The sequence below is a fragment of the Solenopsis invicta genome, chromosome 12 (assembly GCF_016802725.1).
Source record: "Solenopsis invicta isolate M01_SB chromosome 12, UNIL_Sinv_3.0, whole genome shotgun sequence".
In the NCBI taxonomy this organism is placed as follows: Eukaryota; Metazoa; Arthropoda; class Insecta; order Hymenoptera; family Formicidae; genus Solenopsis; species Solenopsis invicta.
Window position 1 is genome coordinate 12,711,476 of NC_052675.1, and position 25,727 is coordinate 12,737,202.

General features: G+C 37.6%; 2 protein-coding genes across 5 annotated transcripts in view; both read left to right on the top strand.

The window, feature by feature from the left end:
• The window catches only part of LOC105208217 (pituitary homeobox x), a 41,719-nt gene extending 25,505 nt beyond the window's left edge, over nucleotides 1–16,214 (top strand). For 2 of the 4 annotated variants that reach the window (XM_039455883.1, XM_039455884.1), the window contains exons 3-4: nucleotides 2,192–2,424; nucleotides 15,368–16,214. In XM_039455883.1, coding sequence (XP_039311817.1) covers nucleotides 2,192–2,424; nucleotides 15,368–16,189 — 1,055 coding nt within the window. In that variant the 3' untranslated portion in view covers nucleotides 16,190–16,214. Of the gene's footprint in view, nucleotides 1–2,173; nucleotides 2,425–15,367 lie in introns of all 4 variants that reach the window. The other 2 variants (XM_039455882.1, XM_011178017.3) reach the window with 1 other exon arrangement.
• A 158-nt stretch (nucleotides 16,215–16,372) lies between these two features.
• LOC120359180 lies at nucleotides 16,373–18,582 on the top strand. Its single transcript, XM_039455886.1, has one exon. The coding sequence runs from the start codon at nucleotides 16,436–16,438 to the stop codon at nucleotides 16,739–16,741; it is 306 nt and encodes a 101-aa protein (XP_039311820.1). The 5' UTR covers nucleotides 16,373–16,435; the 3' UTR covers nucleotides 16,742–18,582.
• Nucleotides 18,583–25,727: the final 7,145 nt, after the last annotated feature.

Genomic DNA, 25,727 nt, shown 5'->3' on the forward strand with positions numbered 1-25,727 from the left:
AAAAGCACATCTTCTTCGTTTTTGCCAACCAAAGGTTGGCAGCAGTCGATCGTACAAATTCGCAAAGTTAGTATTTTCACCAATGAAGGTAATGAGGTAGTTTAAAATAAATAAATATTATTAGCCTCTTTTAAAGTAAATCAATTGTTTGTTCAATTTAAAGAAATAATTTTTAATACAAAGAGAGTACTGATAGAAATGTAAAAAATAATTTAGTTGCTCTGGTTATTTTAATAAACATTTCTTTAATTTTAAAAAGAATTTGCGTTGCACAATTGAACTATTTCTTTAATTCTAATAAAAAGACACAACCAATAAATTTCTTTAAATAAAAAAAATTTATTTAACCGAATAGCAATGCATAAATTTCTTTGATTCAAATAAATATTTTTTTAATCCAAAAGATTTTTCTCTAGTGTAAATTCATAATCAATTTGATAATTTTGATGCTAACAAACATTTCTGATCCCCCTATCCCGAAAACTGCAAAGAATTTGTTGTGAGAAATATTACCTCGGTCAAAGTTTAAATCTGTGATTCTATCTGCTAATTCGGAATTCAAGATACGAATGGTAACGTGACAACTTTGTGTACACGCATCGTTAAATTGTGCGACAAATGGTCGGGCAAATCCGTAATAACAATTCGAAATATATAATATGTGTTACAAAATAAATATGTACTGAATATTTTATTTCAAGTTAATCAATCGTTGTATTTCAAATTAAATATTAACAAATGATAGATATTTATATGATAGGCTTTTCATTATTAGAATTATTGATATAATCTGCCTAGTCAATATTATATTATATTTACGATTAAAAATATGTAAATTACATTTAAATTAAAAATTCAGAGCACAATATGAGACATATTTGCAAATCTAAATATTATTAAATCAATAATTATTGTCCGCAAATATTATAATAAAATAATTTCTGATATCTATCTCTTTTGTTTTAGTGCTTGCTTTACACGAATAAATAGAAATGTGTGGTTTGATAAATAGCAATAGCTTTACATTTAACGAATTGTTAATCGCGTGATTTAATTAAATTAAAAATCATGGTTGTAATAAATCAAAGAAATCGTAAAAATGTGTCTTGCCCTATAAAAATTCTTATTCTTTGATAAATTAAAGTATGATAAAAATTAAAATAATAAGTTAATTTCCTTTTCTATCGATTATGATCAATGGAATAGAACGAGTAAAAACTTATTTCTCTTTTTAAATTTAAATTTAACTTTTTAATACTTTTGTTTAAATTATAAATTAATTATTCAATCAAAGTAATTATTCAAGATTTTATTTAAAAAAGGATTTATAAATAATTTATAATAACAAAACATTTCTTTTAATCAACATATCAGTATTAACTGATTTTGTTATGTATGTATATATAGCATCTACATATAAAAAAACCAAAGGGCAAAATTAGCTATACAGTAAAAATCACTAAATCTCCTCAGATGTTAAAGTTAATAATAGATCACAAATCAATACGTATGTAAGCACATTTATTTGCCTAAGTACGTAAATCTTACGCGAAACTACAATAGGTGTAACTATTTATAATTTAAAAATTAATGTAAATTTAACATATTTTCATATTATTAATATTTTTTATTCTAATTAACATTCTGTACACACACATTATTTTTCGGCCTCTTTTTTATACATGTTGGGTTATAACACATGTGAATTAATTTTCACTACTTTTATCAATATAAAAAAATTTATAATTTAAAAATCTTGAATACTTTTATTAAAAAAAAAAAAAAACTATTAACAGGATGTGTTTTGAGATCCATAAGAATAAAGTTTTATATCATGTATGTTACATTTTATTTTTGCTGTTTAAGAAAATATCGAAAAAAGTTAAAATGTCTGATACTCTCCGACTTTTTCCCTGTAAGGCTTTCAATTAAAAAGAAGAAGAGAAATTTGCATAAAATTTTTGAATTGTGTGTACAGTGTTACTCCAAACTATGCTATTAAAATTTGTAAAGTATTGGGGACTTTCTATTTTATTTCTAAATGTATATTTTTTAATTACCTAAAAATCAAGATTTTTTTTAAACTACTTCCGCGAAATACTTAATTTATATTGGTCCTGTATTTGAGACGCTATTAATCTCGTCGAAGATATGATACCTTAACACTTTTCAGGTGTACGAACACCACCAGAAGTCAAACACGAATTGGGTGCTGCTGGTGGCGTTGTTTCTCCTGGAGTTGGAGTCAACGATACTGACGATAAGGACGGTAAAAAGAACAAAAGGCAAAGGCGACAGAGGACACACTTCACGCAGCATCAACTTCAGAATCTGGAGATGACGTTTATGAGAAATCGCTATCCAGATATGTCAACCAGAGAAGAGATAGCTTGCTGTACGAATCTTACGGAAGCTCGAGTCAGGGTAAGAGAATTTACAACACCACAACTTATATTATCTTTAAAGTTTATTGGGCGCGCGTTAGAATCATAAATATATCTTATTTAAGACGCTTTTTTGTAAAAGAAGGCAATTCAAATTATGACTAAACAGAAACTTTGTTTCAAAATTTTTATATTTAATAATTTAGCAATTTATTTTAAAATACGAGTAATCTAAATTTAAAAAATTTTGATAAATATTTAAAATTTAAATAAATAAATCTTTATATTTTATTAATTTAAATTAATTAAGAAAATAATAAAAATGTCTAGTATATCTACCCACATAATTAATAAGCTAATAAAAATTAATATAAATTACTTAGTTTTTATTTTGTTAATAACTCATGTAATCGATTCTAATCGAATAACTCGCGCGTCGAGTGTTTACATTGTGAAACATTAACGACTCGAGAATTTTCTTAAGAATTGTGTCAGAAAAGCGAAAAATATAACAGCAACATTGAAGTGACGCCGAAAAATTTGAGCTTGTGATGAATGAAGCAGTGAACAGACGCTCACAATGGGTGCATTGAAGCCTTGAGGTATCTATTACAAAGGCAACAATCTGCTGACTACGGATATTTCTTGCATTAGTGAATACGAATATACGAATGATTTCTGTAAGATAGAGATGAAAATGACGAAATGTTTTAGATGTTATTAAACGTTAATTAGTCAAAATTTCTACTGAAAAAATTATTGACAGTTTTTGTGTGCATATTACGTATAAATCTATATTAATAAAAAAATCAAATTAATCATGAATATAAACTTGAAATTAATATACTATTATATGTGCAGTGATTGAAAATTAGGCGAAAGTTGCTGAATACATACTAGTCTTTTTTAAAGCGTACCTATTCAATATTTAAAATTTTTACTATAAGCAACATTTAGTGACAACAATAAGTATATATGAAATAAATAATACAGAAAAATTTAACAAAGTCTTATTTACTTTTATATTTTTGGCATTTTAGAAAATCACGTATATCTGATTTAAATTTTTCATGAATTTATAGAGCTAATAATAACATAATTATGCAATTTTATTTTAAAATGTTATATTTTCATAAAAACAGGATTGAGGAATGTTTCACATTCACTACATATTTATAATTATTATAAAAATTAAATCAATATTTTTATAAATTCTATCGAGTTTTCTAATTCGTACCACCACAAATTTTATTAAGAAATGATAATGTAAGATTGATAAGTGATAATAGAAAATTAATAACTGCTATAAATAAAAATACGTCAGTTACAAAAAAAAATTGAAGCCAGTTTTATTTCAATGTTCTTAACTTTTCATTATTGTTATTTATTGAATATTTGATTGCTTTTTTGATAAATTATTAATAAAATAAATATTAATTAATGGTTTCTTTGTTTTTAATTATTTTAATTCATAAATTTGATATTTTCGGAAACGATACGATTTAAGAGACTACAGATACATTTTAGGTTTTCTAAATCACGTCTTTCGCAGCATGTTACTGAAAAGCTTATAACAAATTAATTTGTTGTTACTAAAAGGATTAATATATAATAATAAATGACTGAAACATCAAATTACAATTTTGAACTTTGATTTGCATCAAAAACCAAATGCGAAATATGATAAAAAATAGCTTAAGGCGGTACGCAATTGGCAATTCTCCTCTATTGGACAAAAATCATACTTTACATACAACGAAGTCTATATATATATATATATATATATATATATATATATATATATATATATATATATATAAAATTACGCTAGAAATTGTAAACTCTCTTTCAGAGGTTTAGAGTTAACATTTTGTATACAGTCTACAGTCTACATATTTTTGCTGATTCAAATTGATCACGTATCTCATCGTAACAATATCAAACACGACAAACGATAACAATATTTTCTCCGATGGTACTTTTCTGAGACTGTAAAAGAAAAGTGCTTTGCGACGGAATGATGTCGAAGAAACTAGACCGTTGGAAAGTTGGCAAATCCGTAAGCGCTGTATAAATCCTCTTGCCGCAGCGTCTCCGCGACTTGATTCGCGAACAAACGACGGATCGCGCGCGGTCCAAGTCCAAGTGACTTCGAAACGGATCAAGCGAACGGCCAGACATGCTCCTCGAAATCCCGGCGGCCTGCTTGCGTTTCATCGAAACGTTCCGGCGAGTGGTCGGCATCGCGAGACGACAAAAGTGCGGAAGAAGTGTGCGTGAACAAAGCAGAGGGGGAGAGCACAGGGGGAGAAAGAGAGTGGACAGATAGGAGGTCACATGGGGAAAGAGGTGAGAGTGCCGCGCGCAGGCCGCAGGGGAGGCTTTGCGCCAGTAAGCCCCGGTGGATTTATAGAACCACACATAGCGTGGTACGGTGTTCCCGCCACGGTGCTATACGCCATGTACCAAAACGCTGCAGATCCCCGGCCGTCGCTCGTTCGCAAACTGTAACGCCATTATGGAGGTATTCTTCATTTTAAACCTGCCTGGCGCGCGCTTACTTCAAGTGCAAAGGACGTCCTTCCATGCGACTTTCATTAGCGCAGAGTTTAATTCATGCTTTTGTCGTAATGGAAAATAATGGAACTGTATTCCGAAAGAAATGCCTATTCAAGTTTCATTATAGGTAGAAGCTTCTGTTAAGTAAAGCACAAAGAGGCTAAAATCTGTCGCAAAGTCTTAGTGAATTATTTACAAATAGAAGAAATCTTGAACTTTCGCATTCGAGTAGTACTCTACGATTTTTATTCCATGCACAGTGCGAACTGTCGCGCGCTATCTTTAGAACTCGTTTTCTCAGCGTAACGTCATAGAAATCCCTGGGTACCGGATAAAAGATCCGAAAACGTCATATTGGAGAGAAGAGCGAAGAGAAAGGTACCAAAGAGTTGAGGAGAGGGATAGGACGAGCGAGGCAGAATGAAGAGAGAGAAAGAGGGAGAGAGGGAGAGAGAAACAGCGAGAAAGAGAGGTCGAGCGCGAAGCCGGGTACAGTTATCTGCAAAGAGGCAGGCGTATGTTTCGGTCGGTGGCAGCAGAGCGCGGCTGTCCGAGATAATCCGCCGGTGATTAAGACCATAAATCCATCGGCGGATTAGTATGGTTGCACCGCACACCTCGCAGCGGCGCTCTGGCTGGTGCACGAGAGTCGCTCTGTGCGCTCCAGCCTCCAGTGGCAGTGGCGCTGCTCTGTCTTTCTTTCTCTATTCTCTAGGTCTCCCCTTCTCGCTCGCTCTATTCCCGTTCTGTTCCAATCCCCGCTCCCTCTTTCTCTCTTCCTCTGTCGCGCAATCATCCACCCTCCTGGACCCCTGATTGCGGCGCAACCGACACACATCCAGTGTCTGTATATCTCAACCTGGTCCGGAGGGCGAAGGGGTTGCGCGAACGAGAGGCATCGAGAGAGAGAGAGAGAGAGAGAGAGAATGAGGGCGGGAGAGAGGAGCCAAGCTTACACACCATGGGAATGGGAAATGGGACGCCGCGGAATATAGGTGGACACTAACCGGTATGAGAGTGAGGATTACCGAGTGTCATCCGTATTCGGCCGGGTTAGCGGCTGTCAGCGGCCAATGCTATCGCTATATATCAATTATTACCTTTAGCCTCGCCGCACAACGCTCGGCTGCATTCCGGTACACACACCGGGCTATACCGCGATGCATCGCCCGCCCACCCGCCGTATCTCGTTCGCATCACGCGGACCGATTTGCATCGCGACGCATCGTATGCAAACGCGCCGCGCGACCGCGCCTCTCGCGTCTCCAGTTCGACCCGCGCGTCCACGGTTACGCGGGTTTAACGTCGAATCCGTGGCAGCCGCTGGCTACCTGGTTTGGCCGTTTTGATGGCATCGCCAGCTCGTAAGTTCTGGTAAACGCGAAAAGTACTGCCCAGCGGTTGTCTTGGGCTTTCGGAACGAACCAACGATTAACGGAGAAAAATAGATAGTCGTATATTGAGCGTAGCACGATGCTTGTAGAATGAATGTGTCGGTAGTACTGAAACGAATTACGCTATTAATGTTAGTTCGTACAATGATACGATGATATACAAATGTAATAGGCGAATTTATAACAATTTTTTCATGTAACAAACGATATGACTTGTATAAATTTACCGACAAACCAAATCAGACGCATTTAATGAAAGTGATTTTGTGATTCGAAATCTCTTTTTCATTCATAAAATACAAAGTTAAAATTTAGCTTTATAAAATAATTGCAAATTTAGTTTTGCAGTTATATTAGATTCATTGGATTTGCAAGATTCACTTTATAGGGTCACTGCATTAGTCGCTGAACAATCGCCAGTAAATGACTTTCAGAAAAGTCGTTTTTAAAATAATAAATTGCAAATGAATTGTATTTTTTATGATCTAATTTTCAAGATTTTATTAAAACATTTTTTATTTAAAAATGTAATTATGTTAAAATTTCATTTATTGTTTATTGACTAGTTTAATTTTTTTATTTATTCATTGACTGGTGCAGTGGCATCCTATATGCCTGCATGTTTAAGGAAGAGACTAGAAATAAATGCGATGAAAGCGTTAGTTACCTAAGCGTCTAGTGTTTATTCGTAGGTGATAAACATATGTTTAACATGATACACGATAAATTGACGCTCAAATTCAATTTAACGTTAGGTGTCGTAAGTTTTTATTCTGCAAAAGGTTCCCTCCGGTCCCCCCAGCTTCGGCTTTAGAGCGGGTCGAAGCGGAGATACGATCGGCTTTACGGTAATGTCCGAGAGTGGCCGTTTTCAAGTTAATATCACGTTGAACGAGATGAAAAATGGCAAAGGGCGAGCCGTATTCCGCAGGCGAATCAGGATTCGAATCGGCGGCAGTTAATCTTCCATCGGGTATTGTATTTTTGATACAGAGCGTTGCAACGCGTTCCGCAATTCTGTCGCGAAATGCAGAAGCTTTCAAAATTTTCTAAAAATTCCATACTTTTAATTAAATTTAGTAAAATGTATTATATCAAGTGAGTTATATTAATCGCAAATAAAATTTTTGAAAAATAATTTTAAATACATCTGTAGCCACAACTACAATATATATTTTTGGAAGTAATGAAATTTGTTACTTGGTATGTCAAAATTTTATGAACCGGAATCATATTAAAATTTTTAATGTATCAAATTTCCTGATAATCTTACGCAGTCGATATTTTTACATATCATTCGACCAGGGTCAAAGTCGGAGACGGCACAGATTTTCGGATAATGATTCGATATCGATTATAATCATTCTTCCGGCCAATCCGGTTTATCGCGATAAGAAATGTTTTCCAGGTTTTAATGGTCAGTGATCTTGATTCGAAGGTGTACTCGGTGTCCGAACAGATATGTACGTCGCAAAATAAAGTCGTTGCGCTTGGTTGTCCGTGAACTCTACAGCGAAGTAAAAAGTACGATAAACATAAATTCATTCAAATGGAAATAGAATAAATATTTACATCGATGAATAATAAAAAAAATGTCTTTTTGTTATAAAATATAACGGATATTCTTTTTTAAAATTTATCTTTTTACAAATTAAATTAACGATTTGAAATTTAAATATTTATCACAATACATAAATATACCTAGTAAAAACCCAAAGTAATAATATAAATAAAATATTGCATTTAATATCGATGTATGCATAGAAAAATAAACATGACAATTACATGTCTCTTCAAAATTGTCATTTACTGATGCGTCTAATCTGATCTCCCGTTGACAATTCGTTCGATTAAATTAACGAAGAAGAGTAAAAAAAAACTAACAAGCTTTGCGATAAATTCGCACGGAAACTCTTGCGCCGATATCGCGGAAGAATCGCGGCCTAACGGCGTCCGATGCAACTAAACGAATAAAAAAAGGAAGGGACGGAAAAAAGTGTATTTAACTGGAAACGAATCGGCAGTGAACGCGGGCAATGAGCCGTAACTATTTATAAATTACAAAGAAATGGAGAAGCCTCGAGAGCTAGTAGGACGGGGACGGCGGCATTAAAAATCACGTGTTCCGCTTGAGCTCATAATCTCGTATAATCTTTTGCAAAGTTGTTAATACTCGCGGCTTACGGGTGTTAATTTAATATCCATACAGGTACGCCGACATTGAATATCCGAATCCCACCGGCTGTGCAGCTGTTACGGTCCACCAGCACAACGATAAAAAAAATCCATAAAACTACTCACACTGTGCAAGAGAGAGAGAAAGAGACAGAGAAAGCCCAGCTTCCCATTCCGCGTCGTGCGCGCCGGTTCGTACGCCGTTTGTATCGTTCAGCGCCGCCCTCCGCGACGCTTTAACACGAACGATTTCTCGGTTCCATCGACTGTATCCTTCCGATCTGCGTGGTTACTGCAATAAAATACAGGACGAAAACACAAGTAGTTCAAGTAGGAAAACTTTGGACATAAATATTTCTACGTAACTTCTCGATTCTCAGTTCGCAACCCTGAAACTGTCAATTCTCATAAGCTACGCTCGGTCTCGTAATTGTTAAGACTGTTTCGCTTATTTCTCGCAGTTACTGGCAGTATTGCGCTATAAATACTTCTCGATTTGATTTGAACATCTGCACGCCGATTATGTAAATTAAAGTAATCGATGTAAAAGAGAAGTATCCAAAATACAGATAAAATTTTTTTCCTCTCCAGACTAAAGAATAATATCGACTATTCCAATCCCAGGTCGTTGATATACGCGTAAACGGGGTTCGCTGCCGCGGACGTGACGAATTTTATTCGTATCCACTCCTGATGGCCGATGGTTTGCCGTGTTTGCTGCGTGCTCCACTCTCGAACATACACGCGTGCGCACCGACCACGTATGCACGTATGCACGTATGCGGTGTATGCAACGATACAAACGCAGCCGTGTCCCGTTTCCCCTATGTCGGACGTGGCCATTCTCACTGATCCATCTCGGCGTTATAGCGAGATTTATGGAGACGCCACTGTTGGAACCCGAGACTGAGACCGGGTGTGGAGGGCATGGGAAGAGGTAAGGAAGAGGACGAAGAGAGGGAGCAACGACCAGAAGACGGAGAGTGTATTTTGCGTGCGAGAACGTGTGTGTGAGTACATATAGAGTTGCAGAAAGAAAGAGAGAGAGAGAAAAAGATCTATTCAGGACGGGAGAAAAAAAAGATCAAAGCTGAGATAGAAAGAAATACCGTATGGTGGAAGCGAGAGAAGAGACGGGAAGAGAGGAGACAGACAGAGAGAGAGAAAGAGAGAGAGGAAGGGAAGGAGAGAATTCATCCTGGCGGCCATGATGGCCGTGGTAAGCGAAGTCTGCCATAAGCGAGCAGCTGCCTTCTTCATGTACCGAAAGTATTTATTTTCTCGCTAGACGAAGCACTTAAAAAATTACCGAGATGTTGTTTCGCATAACTGTGAGTAGGATTAATTAGTTTCGAGCGAATGGCAGGGCACTCAAGAATATCGACAGAAATTAGTAGCGCCATGAACTTTTCCTTCGACCCCCAGCGGAGACGGCGCGGTGCGGCGGCGCGCGAGCGAGAGGAAGCGGATGTTGTTATAAATCGCGGACGGTGTCGCGAGAGCTTTCGCAAAGAGATGTAGGAGTAGTTCAAAGTTACGAGTGGCGAACCGCTTATTCCCGACAGACAAAAGGTTTCCACCTTCGCGCCACCGTCAAATCCCCGCGAAGCCCCGGATATCCGGCGGTATACTTCACGGAATTTACTTTTAACGAAGTGGTGTCGCGCGCCGCCACCGCCGTGTTTTCGGCGCGTAACTACCGACGTCGTCGCACCTATTTGTTCACCGCAATAATTGCTCGCGCTTTTCGTTAACGGCATTCATGATTTTTGTAACGTGACGCAGCACGATGTGACAATCAAGTCAGATAATGACGGAATAAAGGCTATTTGAATAGCAATGATAATGCGAATTATGTTAATAATGAATATTCGATAACGTCGATAATCGCACGTGCGATATAATATGATGCGCAATATTCAATTTTGGAAAATGAAAGGTAAAGAAATGATGACTTTTGGAATTGACGTGTGTTGAATGTATTAAAAATTTCACGATGTGCTACGCATTAAGTGTGCGTTACTCAACAAAGGATAAAACGAGATTTATTAATTCTTGATTTTTCAATGCATATTTTGACTGGATATTCTAACACACATATGTGCTCATTTCATACACTCTATACAATTACAAAGTTCTTTAGTAATATTTAGAAATCATTACTTATGGAAATGTCCAATTATTAAAACCGATAATGTGAAAATCCGAAAAATCCTACGATGAAAAACACTCTGCTGAAAAAGAAAGAGATATAAAGCACAGGGTTAAAACTAATTCGCAGTACAATGAAAGCAGAAGAGAGAAATGGGGAACATCGAAATAACGTTCATGAGACAAACGAGGAAGGCGCGTCGAATTATGGATAGGCGAAAGGAGCAACGGACGAGACATAGAGAGATAGAGAAAGAGAGAGAGAGAGAGAGAGAGAGAGAGAGAAAGGGAGTGAGGAAGCGAGTCTGCGGCGTGAAATCCTCGCGAAGCCCTCGGATATCCGTCGGCTCCTTCACGGAATTTATTTTTAATGAAGTGGCGCTTTCGCACGCGCACTGGTCCTCGCAAGATTTTCGGGAAACCTGGCACGAATCCGCCGTGGCCACGGCAACGCTCCTCCTCGAGCCATTCTCCCTGTCTCTCTTCCCCTTGACGTAAGAAGACACAGGAGCGAAACAAGGGTTGGAGAAGGTTAAGAAAGAGAATCGGCCGAGGAACGCAACGGCGAGCGTAAGGATAGCGTTTCTCATGCTCTTTCCCTCTTTTTTTTGGAAAAACCCTCTCGAAGTACACAAGACAACGTTGCGCGTGCACGGCCAGGATAGTTTCGCGAGTTTCGAGAGGTCGTAGGTGTGCGATACGTCGGGAAACGGAGTCGGAGGGATGGTGGATAATATAATGATGGCGTCGGCTGGGCGAGGAGGGGCGGGGCTACGAGGGGATCAATATTATCCTCCTCCACCTCCACCTCCGTTTCCTCGTCCATGCGTCGCTCTCACTCTCTCTTTCACTCTCTGTCTCTCCCTGTCTCTCTACACCCACGACTAACCTTCCCTCAGACTCCCCCTCGAGTTTCCCCTCCGGCGCGACCACCATCACCATCTCCACCCTACGAATGTCAGGTTTCTCTCCCTTCTACCACCTCCCACAGCCTCCTCCTTTAGCTCGTCCTTCGGTTTCTCTCTCTTTCCTCCTTCATCTTGAAAGGACGCGAACTCGCACGAATTCACGCGAACGTATCGTACGGAATGAACGAGATCGTTAATCTGGATGCACAAAAACGTAAAGAAATTGCAGACTACGTCGAGAGATTTATACTTTTGATGTTTACGCACCGTCGCGACGGTGCTGTAAAATTTCTTACATTTTATAACGCATCAATGTGAAGTGAAAAAGTATGAGTTTGTATCACACGCTCATTATAATTCGTTCTCAAATAGCCAATCATTCGTAAAGCTTGTCAATGCAGATTTATGCGTATAAATTTTGCGAATGCAGCAATTTGCTTTCGACTCTGGCAATCGATATTTGTTAGAAATTCTATAATATACATTTATGAAAATAATCTATGCTGAGACTATTTGACAAAAAATATTTTACAAAATTTGAACATACGCACACACGCACAGAGAAAATTTTGCTAAAGTGTCTAAAAATGTAGCAAGATGCATATTTGGAAATAATTTTAGACTATCTGGAAATATTTAGGCCGGTATTCACAGTTGTAAACAATTATCAATCTTTGATTAAAAGTGTAATTAATAACAGATTCATTCGTACATTTATTCATTTTTTTTTTTCAATCAAAGATTGAAAATTATTTACAACTATAAATACTGGTCTCAAACTATAAAAATAATTATAAAATTTTTAATTTTTTGTGTTGCTTATCATGTTTGAGCGTCTTTCGTAATTATTTTCAAATCAGTATTTAGATAAATCTTTAGATACTTTAGCAAAACGTTCTCTTTACGTAGCGGTTCATATTATATAAAATTTATATTCATTTCATGCAAATGCATATTATGTCGCACAATTTGTAACATTAGACGAAAAGTAGGCAATAAAAATAAATTAGTACTTTGAGTTAATTTTCTAAGAAAAAACAATAATTTTTCAAGTTTTGAGAATTCAATTCATTGTAAATTTATTGTACAGACGTTTATAAATAGCGTTAAAAATTAGTACTACGGAACGATGTCCCAGTTCGATAGAATATCGTTTAGAAACCGTTCCGCTTAAATAGGCCTTACTCAAGAGCCAGGTTGTAAGACTCTCTTGACCGAGGAACTAACGGCGCGGCGTGGCGCGCAACTTCTGAGCGCAATGGAACAAATCGCGGTTACCCGGAGAGCCTGGAGCCCGATGTTAAGTCACGGGATTACCGCGGACGGGCCGGTGCGGTGTTCGAGGGTGTCTATGTAGTACGTAGACGTATGTGCGGCGCGGAAGACGACCGTAGGGAAGAGCGACGCCGACGATGGAATGGGACAGGACAGGGGGCCGTAGGGGGTGTGATTGATGAGGCATCCCCGGTCACGGTCTCATTACATTTATATAAGCTTTCGTAGATTGAGCCGAACGCGCGCGCGCGCGTACGAGCGAGCGAGAGGAAGAAAGAGAGCGAATGGAGGCTTACACGGTGGCGAGGGGTCGTGATTTGATGAGATTTTATTGCCCGAATGATGTGACGCGACCATTGTTCTCCGAGTCGGTTGCCAGGCGGAAAACAATGGATTCGATTTATCGCGTCAACCGGACTATCTTTGAGATCGTATTTCGATGTTTCCAACGCTGCGCCGCGTCGCCGTTGAGAATCGGTTCGATATGTTTTTATAACGTAATCTTTTAGCTCTCGCATACAAATTTACACGTAACTGTGGCAAACGCAGCTTTGCGTGAAAACAGAGTTTATGTATCGTAGCTTGTTGCGCCAATATTTTGTGGATATTCGTCAAATTGGATTGGAAATAGCTCTTAATGAGATTAACATAATAGACCGATTAATTATATCATAAATTATTATCGGAATACGATACGCATTGTTGGTATATTTATGTCAAACGCGATTCCTCTCACGATTTGCAGATCATTTGGTCAAAATTTAGCTGAAATCCAGTCGTAAGCGATATAAGTTTCGACTTGAGTTTCGAGTGTACGTTCGTCGACGGGCTTATGAATCAAGAGCATTTAGAATTCTCCCGGTCATTCCAGATATGGAATCTCTTCTGTCGAGATTTCGCGACGCTGTTAAACTTTATGGGCGCGGCATCTTGTGTGTACACGGTGCGCCTTTGCGCGGTAAGAGAGAGAGTTTATTGATTCTCGAGTCGCGGCATCTTTCGCCCGCCGTACCATTCTGTCCTATCGAATTTACTCCCTCCTGGCTTACCGTCGTCGCCCATGGTGTCGCGGCTACCGGTCCGCTTCGTAAAATCCAATGATGTTTCTCATGCTGCTCGTCGATGCGAAAAAAATACGCAACTATACGTGAATCTCCCGCGAGGACAGATCAAAGGTAAACCATTCTTTATCGGCAAAAAAAAATAATGTATTGATATCGTAATATTAGTAACAAAGGAGAATATAATAATATAATAATAACTATTTTTTTTTAAAGATTGGTATCTAAAGTTATGTGTAAATTATAGTGCGCAAGATTTTTTTGTTAAAATTTTAATTATTCGTTACACATCTGTCAGTTCTTATCAAGATTATTTCATTCGGTTATACGACGAAGGTTACTAACAAATTCGGGCTAGCTGTTACGCGACGTTCCAGGAATAATCGTTGAGAGGAAAGGACATTATTCTTCATTAGCTAGTCTTCTCCCCCCACTTTCAATGACCCGTCGCGCCTCTTAGCGTTTCCACGGCGTGATCGTAAGGCCATCCATCTTACGGAGTATTCTGCAGACCTCCTTCAGCATTGCTTCACCCTCACTATCCTTCCCTCCTTTCTTCCTCTCTTGCTCCCCGCCAGCTACTCGACCCTCTCTTCGTCGAATACTTACGCCACGACCCTTCGTATGTCGCGCGTTTTCCCGCCCCTTACCTTACAGTTACGCGAGAGCGACGTGTATCTGAGCGCAACCACCCGTATAATTGTTGGGGGGCGAGCGCAGGGACGACGGCGATCGTCGTCAAGAAAGAGAGACGACACAGTCGAAGGACACCGGGTAGGTAGGTTGAAGGGCGAGCGAAGAGTTGGGAGAAGGGTGGAAACGGCTGACGAAGTTCGCCGTAGTATCGAACGTGGGAGAAGGGCCGCCTTGAATTAACGCCGTCATATTTCAGGATGGAGGAGCTCGCCGGGGTTTTCTTGCTATTTGTCTCGAGACTCACCTATACCATCTACCACGGAGCGAAACCGCCGCCCATTGCTCTCTTCGTTGCGTTCGTGACTAATAACCCGTGACGTACGAACCTTCACAAAATCTGGCGAGAAACGCTACGCATTGTTGTGTTGCCATCCCTTCGTTTCTTCCTCCCTCGGTTCGTTCGCAATGTACGAGCTGTATATGTTAAAAACAAAATCTGGAGACGGAGGGTAGCAACTGTACATCATGAGAAACAATCATAGCGTCTCTTCAAAATGCTTATCGTTCTAAAAGATAGGAATAAAATATCGAAGTAAAGCTAACAGATGTTGCCTCTATTGAGTTTCTCAAAGAATGTCAAGACTGGTATTCATAAAATTGAATCTTATTTCAAGATCAATTTTAGTAATGTCCTAAGATACTAATACGAATTTATGATTGGTTGATGACGTCTTAAATATTAATAATCGACTGTGAATCGACCGACTAAATATTATAACCAACAGACACATTTTTCTCACAATGTTCCGTTTTTCCGTTTCTAGGTCTGGTTCAAGAACAGGCGAGCGAAATGGCGGAAGAAGGAGCGAAACGCGATGAACGCCGCCGCGCAGGCCGCGGCGGATTTCAAGTCCGGCTTCAGTACAGCCAGTCTGAACGGCTTTATCACCCAACCGTTCCCGGACCCCGACACCCTCTACAGCTCGTACAGTACGTACAACAACTGGGCAGCCAAGGTGCCATCGCCGTTGAGCGGTAAGAGCTTTCCCTGGATGAACACTCTAGGCTCAGTCGTGCCTGCGGCAACGCATCATCACCATCACGCTCAGGTCAGCCCAGTGAATCCCTTTAACGCCGCAGCGACGTCGGTCGCGGGCAGTCACGTGGGTGGCATGTCGGTTTCGGTCGGGCAAGCGGCCACATCTATGCTACCGGGCATGGGTTCCGGTCTCGGTGTCGCGAGCTCGCCGGTCGCTGCGTCTGGCGCGGCGTGTCCGTACGCGGCACCGGCGGCACCGCACCATCCATATGGACCGCCAGTCTATACGCCCCACCATCGATCGCCCGAATCCTGCACAGTGATGACATCGAGTAGCATCGCTTCCCTACGAATGAAGGCGAAACAGCACAGCAGCGGTTACGGCGGCGGTGGTGGCGGTTCTTTCAGCGCAGGCGGTACCACAGGCGGCACCACAGCCGGAAGTATAAGTCCCGTAAGCTCGAGAGCGTCTTCCGTAGGCGGTGGCGGAGGTGGCGGCGGTCTGAGCGCCTGTCAGTACGCGTTGACAACAGCGGCCGGAGCGAACCCTCATTCCCCAGGTGGCCCCGAGGCACACGCCAACGCCACTGCCAGGGCCCAGGTCTGAGGCGAAGCGGGGGCTACGTCTAGCCCCCATCATCACACCGTAACGAATCCGAATTCTGGGAGTTCCCTCAGCGGCGGCGGTAATCAAGTGGTACCGTCGTCGGCCGCTGCGGCGACCGCAGCTACGGTATCAGGTCAGCCGGGCGACAATCAGCTCAGGTCGCAAGAGTGACCCAGGCCTAGGTCCGCCGCTTCGCCGACGCTATCGTCGACGCCCTCGTCGACGACTTCGCACCCGCATTACCTCATGTACGATGAGGACGGGGCTGCGGTGGACCAAAAGATTGAAGTGGACGAACGAGGTATTATCGAGACGAATAATATGGTGAATCCCGAACAGGTGGTAGCCGCCACCGCCGGTGGTATTGGTGTGGGAGTCGGTATCGGTGTAGGGGGACCGGGTACGACCACTGGAAGTAGTACCGGGTTGACTGGTTATTGGCAACACGCGACTACCGCCACTGGCTATTGGCCATCGTTGTTCGATTGTTGGACGACGCCGCCGATCGCGTCCGGTTCGCAGACGCTGTCTTTACCACGGGATGACGATTGAGGCCAGTAGAATTTTATCGACTACTCATACGTTCTCCAGATTCCCCAAATTTGTCGCGATATCTCGTTTCGCTTTATTAAACATCAAATATTTAATCTAAACGAAATATGGTTCGAAAGTACCACATTTATATCTCTACCGAGAACCGCAAGAATAATTTATTGTTATAGTTGTAATAAATTGAAAAAATATATAACCGAAACAGCTTTTTCACACGGTTTTAAAAAATTTATAAAAGTTTAAAGTCATGTGTTAATCAATAATCGATTAAAACTCAACATGCGATGCAAACTTTGTCACAGAATTGGAAATATTTGCTTTTCGCGAATTTTGAGTTTCACTGACAAGATAATCTTTGATTTTGAGATTTTCGCGAAATAAGGGCAAGGAAAAAAGGGTAAAGAAGTGTCTTTCTCACGATGAAAGAATTCACAGTTGAAACAGAACTTACAGTTGAAAATGTTTAATTACGTTGTAAATACGAGTATTTATGCGAGCAATCAACTACGTCGGGCGCGATCGGCTATAATTTCGGCGAGTTTGATTGGACTCGCATATATTCCTCAAGACAGGTAAAAGTTAATGGAGTACAAATGTTAAACTTTCACCGCGATAAAAAGTATATTTAATCCTCCTCCCCATCTTTGTATTTTTTAACTTGACAAATACGTTCATTATTTCTCATATTATATACGAATACGATGTTGACGCGATAAAGTAACAAAATGGTATTATTTTGCTGAAAAAAAAAAGATGTATATTTCTTCAAAAAAATATTGCATGACGTAAATGTAAATTATTTTACGCTGCACACGTTAATAAATTTGTTTTTCGACGCGTTATAAAAAAATGGGGCAGGGGGTTAATTTCTAAGAGTGGCGGCGGTAATAAAGAATCCCTCGCGGATTCCGTACTCATTAATTCTGTAGATATATGTATAGTAGAACGCTGGCTCTTTGTGCCGAGCGCAACTGTATACCAAAAAATTGTTACATTGTAATGACGATAATAATGAGCATTCAGCAGAATACTAAAATATTATAGACTGTAAGTAAGCGGATTATGCGTTGTACAGTGTATGGAGCATCCTATCGATTAGGCGTATGTTATAAATATAAATTAGTATTGTCGAATAATTACTAAAACAATATTCAAAGTATCCTCGCGCGGCGCGTGCAATTGAATTTTTCAAGTCCGTCGATTCTCTTCCTCTTCGTACTCTTATCGTTCCAACGACAGTGTTTAACTTATGCGTATATACCCTTGATTGTGTAACTAGAGAGGCGTTATAACGTATAATCAACGAAAATGTCCTATTTTTATAAGTAGCTTATTATTTGATAGACCGCGCGTTGTGAGAAAAAAAACAAAACCAAAGTTAAACCCAAAAGATACCACGTATGTATAGTAATTATGCCGCGCGTCGAGGCCACGGAGATAATTGTATAAATTATTACACATAACGGGGGAGTGTGGTGGTGCGTCGGGGAGATTTGACGGGATGAAACACGACGACGAGATACACACGACGCGAGAATCGATCGACTTCGGAAGTCGACAGCGAGCGGCCGATCGTCGCCAAAGCTCGAGGCATAGTCACGTAAGATAGGCGTAAGAAACGACCGCTATTTTGTATGAATCCCAATGTGTCGTACAAATGTTCGTCGTAATCACATATCCCAGTCCCTGCGGTGAGTGATTTGTAACGTCACGCAGAATGTTCTTCATTCCCGTTTGTCACCTCACTCGCTACGTGTAAACGTTCCTACTGGGCGATATTGAGCGCCGTAAAAAGGCCCCGTTTGTAATCTAGTCACAATAAAAACCAATTCTATTCTAAAGCAACGCCTCGGAAATATATTCCCTACCCGCGCGAAATAAGATTACTACTTTCATTCCGTGCCGACTTTTATTCAGCAATTTCTCGATGATTTTTAAAATTTTTCGGTCTCTTTATATTTAATAGGAATGCCTCATAAGATTACTTAGATAAAAATAATTATCAATAATAATTTAAATTAGATCGCTTGAACACTCACGTAAGGGTCAAAGCAAGTTGTAAATTTACCAATTAAATATATTACATAACAAAATATGTTTTTTAATGTGAATTTCTTTTAATTTATAACGTTTGATAATATTTTAGTAATTATTCTTTTATCTTTAAAATATGTCTCGGTTTATAAATATTTATAAAAAAAATATAAACACGTAAAGCATTATGCGTCTACTTACGTGTTAAGTAAAACACACAAATAAGTAAAGAAATATCAATGGAAATCCAAGTTAAATCTTAATTGGTTCCTACTAGCATTTTGTATGTACAAATTTTTAATATAGATTTTTAGTTTTATTAATTACATGTCGAACACAGTATGTATTAAAATGCAATGATAAATTGAAGCTAGAAAGAATTTTAATTTGTTTAAACTAAATAGATCGTCAATTTGAGTGATAACGCTACAAGCATTTTAAAACAAATAATTTATTGCGAAAAATATTTTTAATACTAATTTTTATATAATAAATTATTTACAGTATTCCAAAGTACTTGTAGTATCATTATTAAAATTGATGCTCAGTTTAATTTGATATTAAGTATTTTCAATTTAAGATTTACATATAAAATACTATTAGGCCTAAAAATCCAGCCTCGGCTACAATTGACGTTTCTTTGAAAATATTTACATTGAAGGTAGAAGCAGAGCAGAGGTGCGAAAATCTATTGTTTTATTGCCTTCTATGTGTTATTAGTCGAAACAGGAGGCTTCATTCCAAATGGAGAGATGTTGGGCAATGAATGCCGATACATGATCGTGCTATTTATAGGTAGTTAGTTATGCCCTCGGACATTGAGGGAGCATCGATAACCTACGCGAAGTCCACATGCATGCCGAGCGTGTAACGTATTGCATTACGGTGGTCGGGACGCGGCGATAAATTATGCACCCTCGGCTGGCACGCGAGGGGTCGATCGCACGCTGGCTCGCAACCACCCTCATGTGCTAAACTAAACTAAACGTATATTACAATGATCGTGGCGTCGTTAATGGCGCAGCAGTTATAAGATGTTGTACGGCTCGTATGTTTCCCTATTATATGCACACAACAGTCGCGCATTAAGAAAGCCGCCGGCTTTATTACGACCTGGTGAATAATAACGACAAGTATGGCGCTAATTACATTAATTATATTAATTACTATTTGCTCATTCAAACAGAATAAGAAAATTTGTGTTAAATTTAACATATACTTTATGTTCCAAATGGTTCACTCAATTTTTTGTATTAATTTAACACAAGATAAATATATAGACACATTATATTATAGAGTAACATAAATATTGTGTGAAAGATTGACACGAAACATGAAACATTTCAACAAAATGTGGAAAATAAGTATGAAATCATATTTCTTCAGTAAAATTAATGTTTATAATATGCCGACACATACATTTTATATTTATTTAAGAAATTTATGTTTTATAATTACATTATTTTTGTGTTACTTGTTTACTTGCCTATAAATTGTGTTATTTTAACATTTTAAGTAATGTTGAATCTTAATTAAACACGAAATATTTAAATAACATATTCGCATTATGTTAAATTAATACTTAAATATGTTAAAAATTTTAACATAAAATTTTTAACCTGTTTTAACGTAAATAAAAAATATTTTCTACCGTATTACCGCGATGCAGAAGATGTAACTTTACTTACAATTAATGTCGTCATTTTAATTATATTGTGAATACAAAACGTTATCGGTATTTTTTCGAGATCACGGTAAGATCTCAACGCGCTGCTTAACATTCTTCTTAATTGTAAGTCCAATGTACAAAGAGCGTTTTATCTCTCCAACACTTATCTTCTTCCGTAATCTTATCACTCGTACGACGCACATTTTCCTCAAAAAAAAAAAAAAAAGAAATCTAGCATACTCCTTTAAAATCTCGTTGTACCATTTAAAGCTAGAAAGGATTTGAAAAAGAGCTTAGTTTCTTTATATGTACACAGTAGAAAATATTTTGCATTTATACTATAATCAGTTCTTGTTAAAATTGTTGTATTAATCTTTTAACATTTCTAGAGTGTTAATTTAACATAATGTGATTATGTTGTTTGAATATTTTGTGTTAAATTGACATTTAACATTTCCAAGTATTAAAACAATGCAATTTGTAAGTAATGAACAAATATATGTTAAAACGTAAATTCTGAGATAAATGAATAAAATACATGTACCAACATACTATAAATGTTAATTTTAATAAAGGAACATGTTTCCACAATTTGTTTCGAAATTACGTCAGTATTACATTTTTGTATTAATTTTTTACACAACATTTATGTTATTTTCTAACGTATTTATCTTTTACATTAAATTAAAAATTTGAGTGGGCCATTTAAAATATTAAATTTAACATAAAATTTTTCAACTGCGTACATCACACTTGCAGTAACTGATAATATATTAACAGAAAAACATTTTCCTCTCATATAATCATACATATCGCAATCATCTACTTCTGATTTCGGTTTAACGAAGAGAATGTAACTTTATCTCGTACGTTGATTTAAATTATCGGACACGGTATCGACTTGATATTTCAATGAAATTTTTAACCGCATGACGCTACATCTCGTGAAAAGAAATGAAAAAGGGAGTCTTCTATCTACCAGGCGTCCTACTTTCTTCTCGCCTCGTTCCATAACAACGAGTCTTCCCCCGCCTCTTCTCCGGTCTCCAATTCAGAGCAGGTAATTCGGTTCTCACCCGCCTCCGTGCATCCCCGGCCGAACATTTGAATACGGACGAGCTCCAACGAAACGTGGCGAGAGCTGGAACGAAGTAGGCTAGGGGTGGGCCGCAACCCTGCCATCCACGTTTCCCCGACGAAATGACCTTCGCCAGTAAAAAGACGTGCCGGGACCGTCATCGTCTCCGTCGGCTTACGAACAGTCACCGTAACTCCCGAAACTTCTCTCGCGGCGGAGTGAAAGCGCGCGGACGACACGAGATGAGGAGGAAAATGCGGGAGGGTTGAGGACCGTCACGGCGCGGGACGCAAAGACGGGCCCGTTGAGATTCGAGGATTTACCCGCGGAATAAAATCCGATACAGAGCCTCGTGAATATGTTGTTCTTGCTTATGGCGCGCTTGCTCTCCCATGGGCGACGCGACGGACGTTTTTCCCTTTGTCGCCGTACGACGTACCCCCGACTCGGGCAGACAAATATTGCGGATCGGCACATCACCCCTCGACATTCTTACGATTACGGAATTACGTCAGATTTGCGCACGCTAGCCTACTGGTGTCGGTTTATTTTGACTGTACGGTAAGCTAAAGTTATTTAAAAATTATCGAAATGTTAAGACTGCAAATTCCTTAGGCTTATTTTTTTTTCTAATTAACAATAAAAATTTTGGCCGTGAAACCAACCAAAAAACAAACTCTGTCGACACAATTTGTAACTACTATATAATTTATAAAATAATACTTTACATAACAAATATTTTGTGATATTTATGTTATAATCATTTTATCAATCTATTGCTTTTTTTTATATAATATAAATGTGCAAATGCTACATATTATGTATACAATAAGTAAGTGATACTGCCGTGTATAATGGAACTATATAGATATTGTGCAAAAAAAGTAATTCATTATGACAAGATGATATAAATATATCAGTATCATTATTTTCGAAAAAGAGCAAAACTATAATATAACCACAACATTGCTGCAGCTACACGTTATGTAAAATGTGATATTGAAACTTATAGCTATTATATAGTGAGTACACATAACTGTGTCGACTGGGAAGCAACGAAAAATTTACGGCTTGTAACGGCTCATGGAGCGAAAATAATCATATTTCGCTGCATTTTTTTGGTAAATAATTTTTGAATGTGAATAAAAATGTTGAATTTTTGCAAAAATATTTATTAGTATTATTGGTTTTATTAATGTGTTTAAAAAATTTTATTCAATACTACTTCATCGCCAAATTTGCAAAGTACTACGATTTTACATAAGAACCAAGAGTAAACAAAAAATTAAATAATTTTTAAGCCAATAAGAAAATTGTGCTTAAATTTTATACAAATATTCAAACGTAGTAATAAAACAATAAAATTTTTATATTTTTGATAATACTTTGAGATATGACGCATCCTTAAGATCTGTGATTAAGTCATGTCAAGAAATGTAAAGCAAAAATAAACGTTTAAGGTAAAAATATCTCGATGATAACGATTCCTTACGATAAATTTTGATATTATTATGATAATTGTTTCTATAATCACTTGTATGATTATTTTTACAACTATTTTTATGAATTTCGCGGATTAACGTCAATGCGACTCGGTTATTAGTTGTTAAAACGAGCGTTTTCACGATGGGACTCGTCGCCTCTCTCGTTTACGCGCCGCCGTAAAGTTTGCGCGGATCACGCGCTCAAAATATCAGGCGTCTGAGTAAGATAAAATGGCAATTAACATTAACTTGAGCAACGTGTCTCGCGAGGGGTAATAAAGATACCGGGCCGCGTATCTGCGCCATCATCGCGACCTTATCGCCGTTCTTACACATTGGCGTAACCAACGTATTTGGCAGGTTTTACTCCGCACTTTCGTTATTATCTCGTGTCATCAACTCGTATAACCAAGGTCAGTAATTCAGCCACGGTAACAGGCCATATTGATAAAAAAAATTTAGCCACATTCAACGCTAACGTCACCACCATAAAACGCTGACTTTTACAATTCTAAGTTATTTGCCTCTGTCCTAATTTGTCAAAAAGTATCTTTCTACGCTAAAACAGTTGAGATACTTTTGCATATTTCATTGACGCTTGTGCAACGTTAATCGCAAAATGTTAAATTTCAAATGCAATAATTCCTGCGCAACGTTATTCGCTTCCGCTTCTCTGTACTTGCTATAGTCCTTTATGCAAACTATTGCACGATACTATATCTCGCATATACCACATAGAGTGGATCTCAGGTATCTGTTATTTATTGCCGGTACGCGAGCTATCGCCGGCAGTGCCGCCGCCAGCTCGAATCAAGCGAACCGTTCTCGAGTTCAACTTACTTTCGAAGTTGCTTCGACTGGCTCGTTCTTGTACTGAGAAACTCATTAGTGCAAAAATAATGTTTCCTATATTTTAGTAAATCGGATGGACAAGTTACCCGAAGAATAAAGTTATAAAATTGTTATTCAATCTTGTTTATGCAAAATGCTTTTTTATGAATATTTAAAATTAATATTGTTTTTTGTTAAATTGTGTTTTTGTTGGAGCTTGAAAATTATTTTATTGACACAATCAATAATTTCAATTATTTAGTTTAGAGGTAATTTTATCGCTGTACATATACAAACAGACAATAAAACTAAAGAATAATCATAAACAACGACAAATTACTATTATTACTAATATTTAATACTATTATTTAAAAAATAAAAAAAAATTTATTTTCAATTAGTCAACATCTTGAAAAACTATTTTTTTCACTTTGTTGCAAGTGCTATAATGTAATATCTGAAAGCTGACGTCGACCGATCCATTTGGTTTCGATTGTTTTCGCGCATAGCAATCAGTCAGAGTGCGAAACGTTGTACTTACGTATGCATGCTTCCATAAAATCGAACTATATCTTTGCATTTTCTCTCGAATGAAACTCGAGGCCTAATACCTCAAGTGATGAAATCAGTCTGATATATTCTATCTGTAGAATATAATAAGTTTTTTTTTCATTATTAAATTTAAAGTGTATAAATAGATATGTAATAGCAATCGTAATAGTTGAAGTTCCAATAAATATTTTTCTATTACCGTATAAATTCTTTTTATTTTAAGATTTGCATTTTTAAAAACATTTTATTTTTAATAAAATGTTTTTAAATCATGAATATAATAGAAAAATTTTAGTAGACATTATTACGCACGCTTACAAATTATTTGGTAGCGATAATATCATTAAATACGCTCAATGAAAAAACTTACAAAAACAGTTTAGAAACAAGATACAAGAAAGATCTCTTATTTGTCTGAAAACTTTACGAGTTAAGACACCGAAAACATTTCTTACTTTTTTAAAAATAAAAGAGTAAAAGATACATTTTGGTTTCTCTTTGAGAGAGTACGTGTATGTGAGTTTTGCTACACAGAAAAAACAATATCAAATATTATTATCAAATTGTGAAATTAATATATTCTATCCAAAAATCATTGTTTTATAAATGAATATAAAATTATATATTTTTTATATATTAATTAATTTTCTTAAAAAAATGTGATATTCTTAAGTTTCAGTAAAATATTAGATTTTTATTTTAATATTATAATTTATAATAGTCATCTAAAGAACACAATATGATTGTTTTAATAATAATAGTACATAGTGAAAAAAATTCTCATTTTTGGTTTGAAGATATTACTTTCTATCCGATATTTTTTCCTCTTAATTCGTGAAAATTATTATTGAATAACGAGAATGTTTTTTCTTGATGAAGCTATACAAAATTCTTTATGTAAGCAAGTTACGTCTATTAAACGCTATATAATCTTACTTCAATATTTAACATCTCGAAGATAAGGATTTTTTCAAAATAAAAGTGCTCTTTTTATTTGTGCAGTATTTTTGTGACGAGTGTTCACTTTGAGAATGAGAAAAGCACAATTCGATTTTCAAAAGTGTTTTTTCCTACGCAAACTGAAAGTACAAAATGCCAAAATGCATTTGTGGTTACGTTAACGGTCCGGATCGCTAGTAAGTGTTGTAGCACGCCTATAAAGTTGGTACGTCGCGGAGACCATGCATAGATGCATATAAGGATCAGCGAGGGTACTACATAATGCATCACCGCGATTCTCTCCTACCCCATTGTGTGCGTGTGTGTCTATCCGACGTATACAGCATCGACTAACGTGTTTCAAATGGAGCCCTTTGTGGCTGCGGCGTCGGCGTCGAG

Coding starts and splice junctions, on each gene's coding strand:
- LOC120359180 (XM_039455886.1), top strand. CDS start 16,436: ATGTACGATGAGGACGGGGCTGCGGTGGACCAAAAGATTGAAGTGGAC.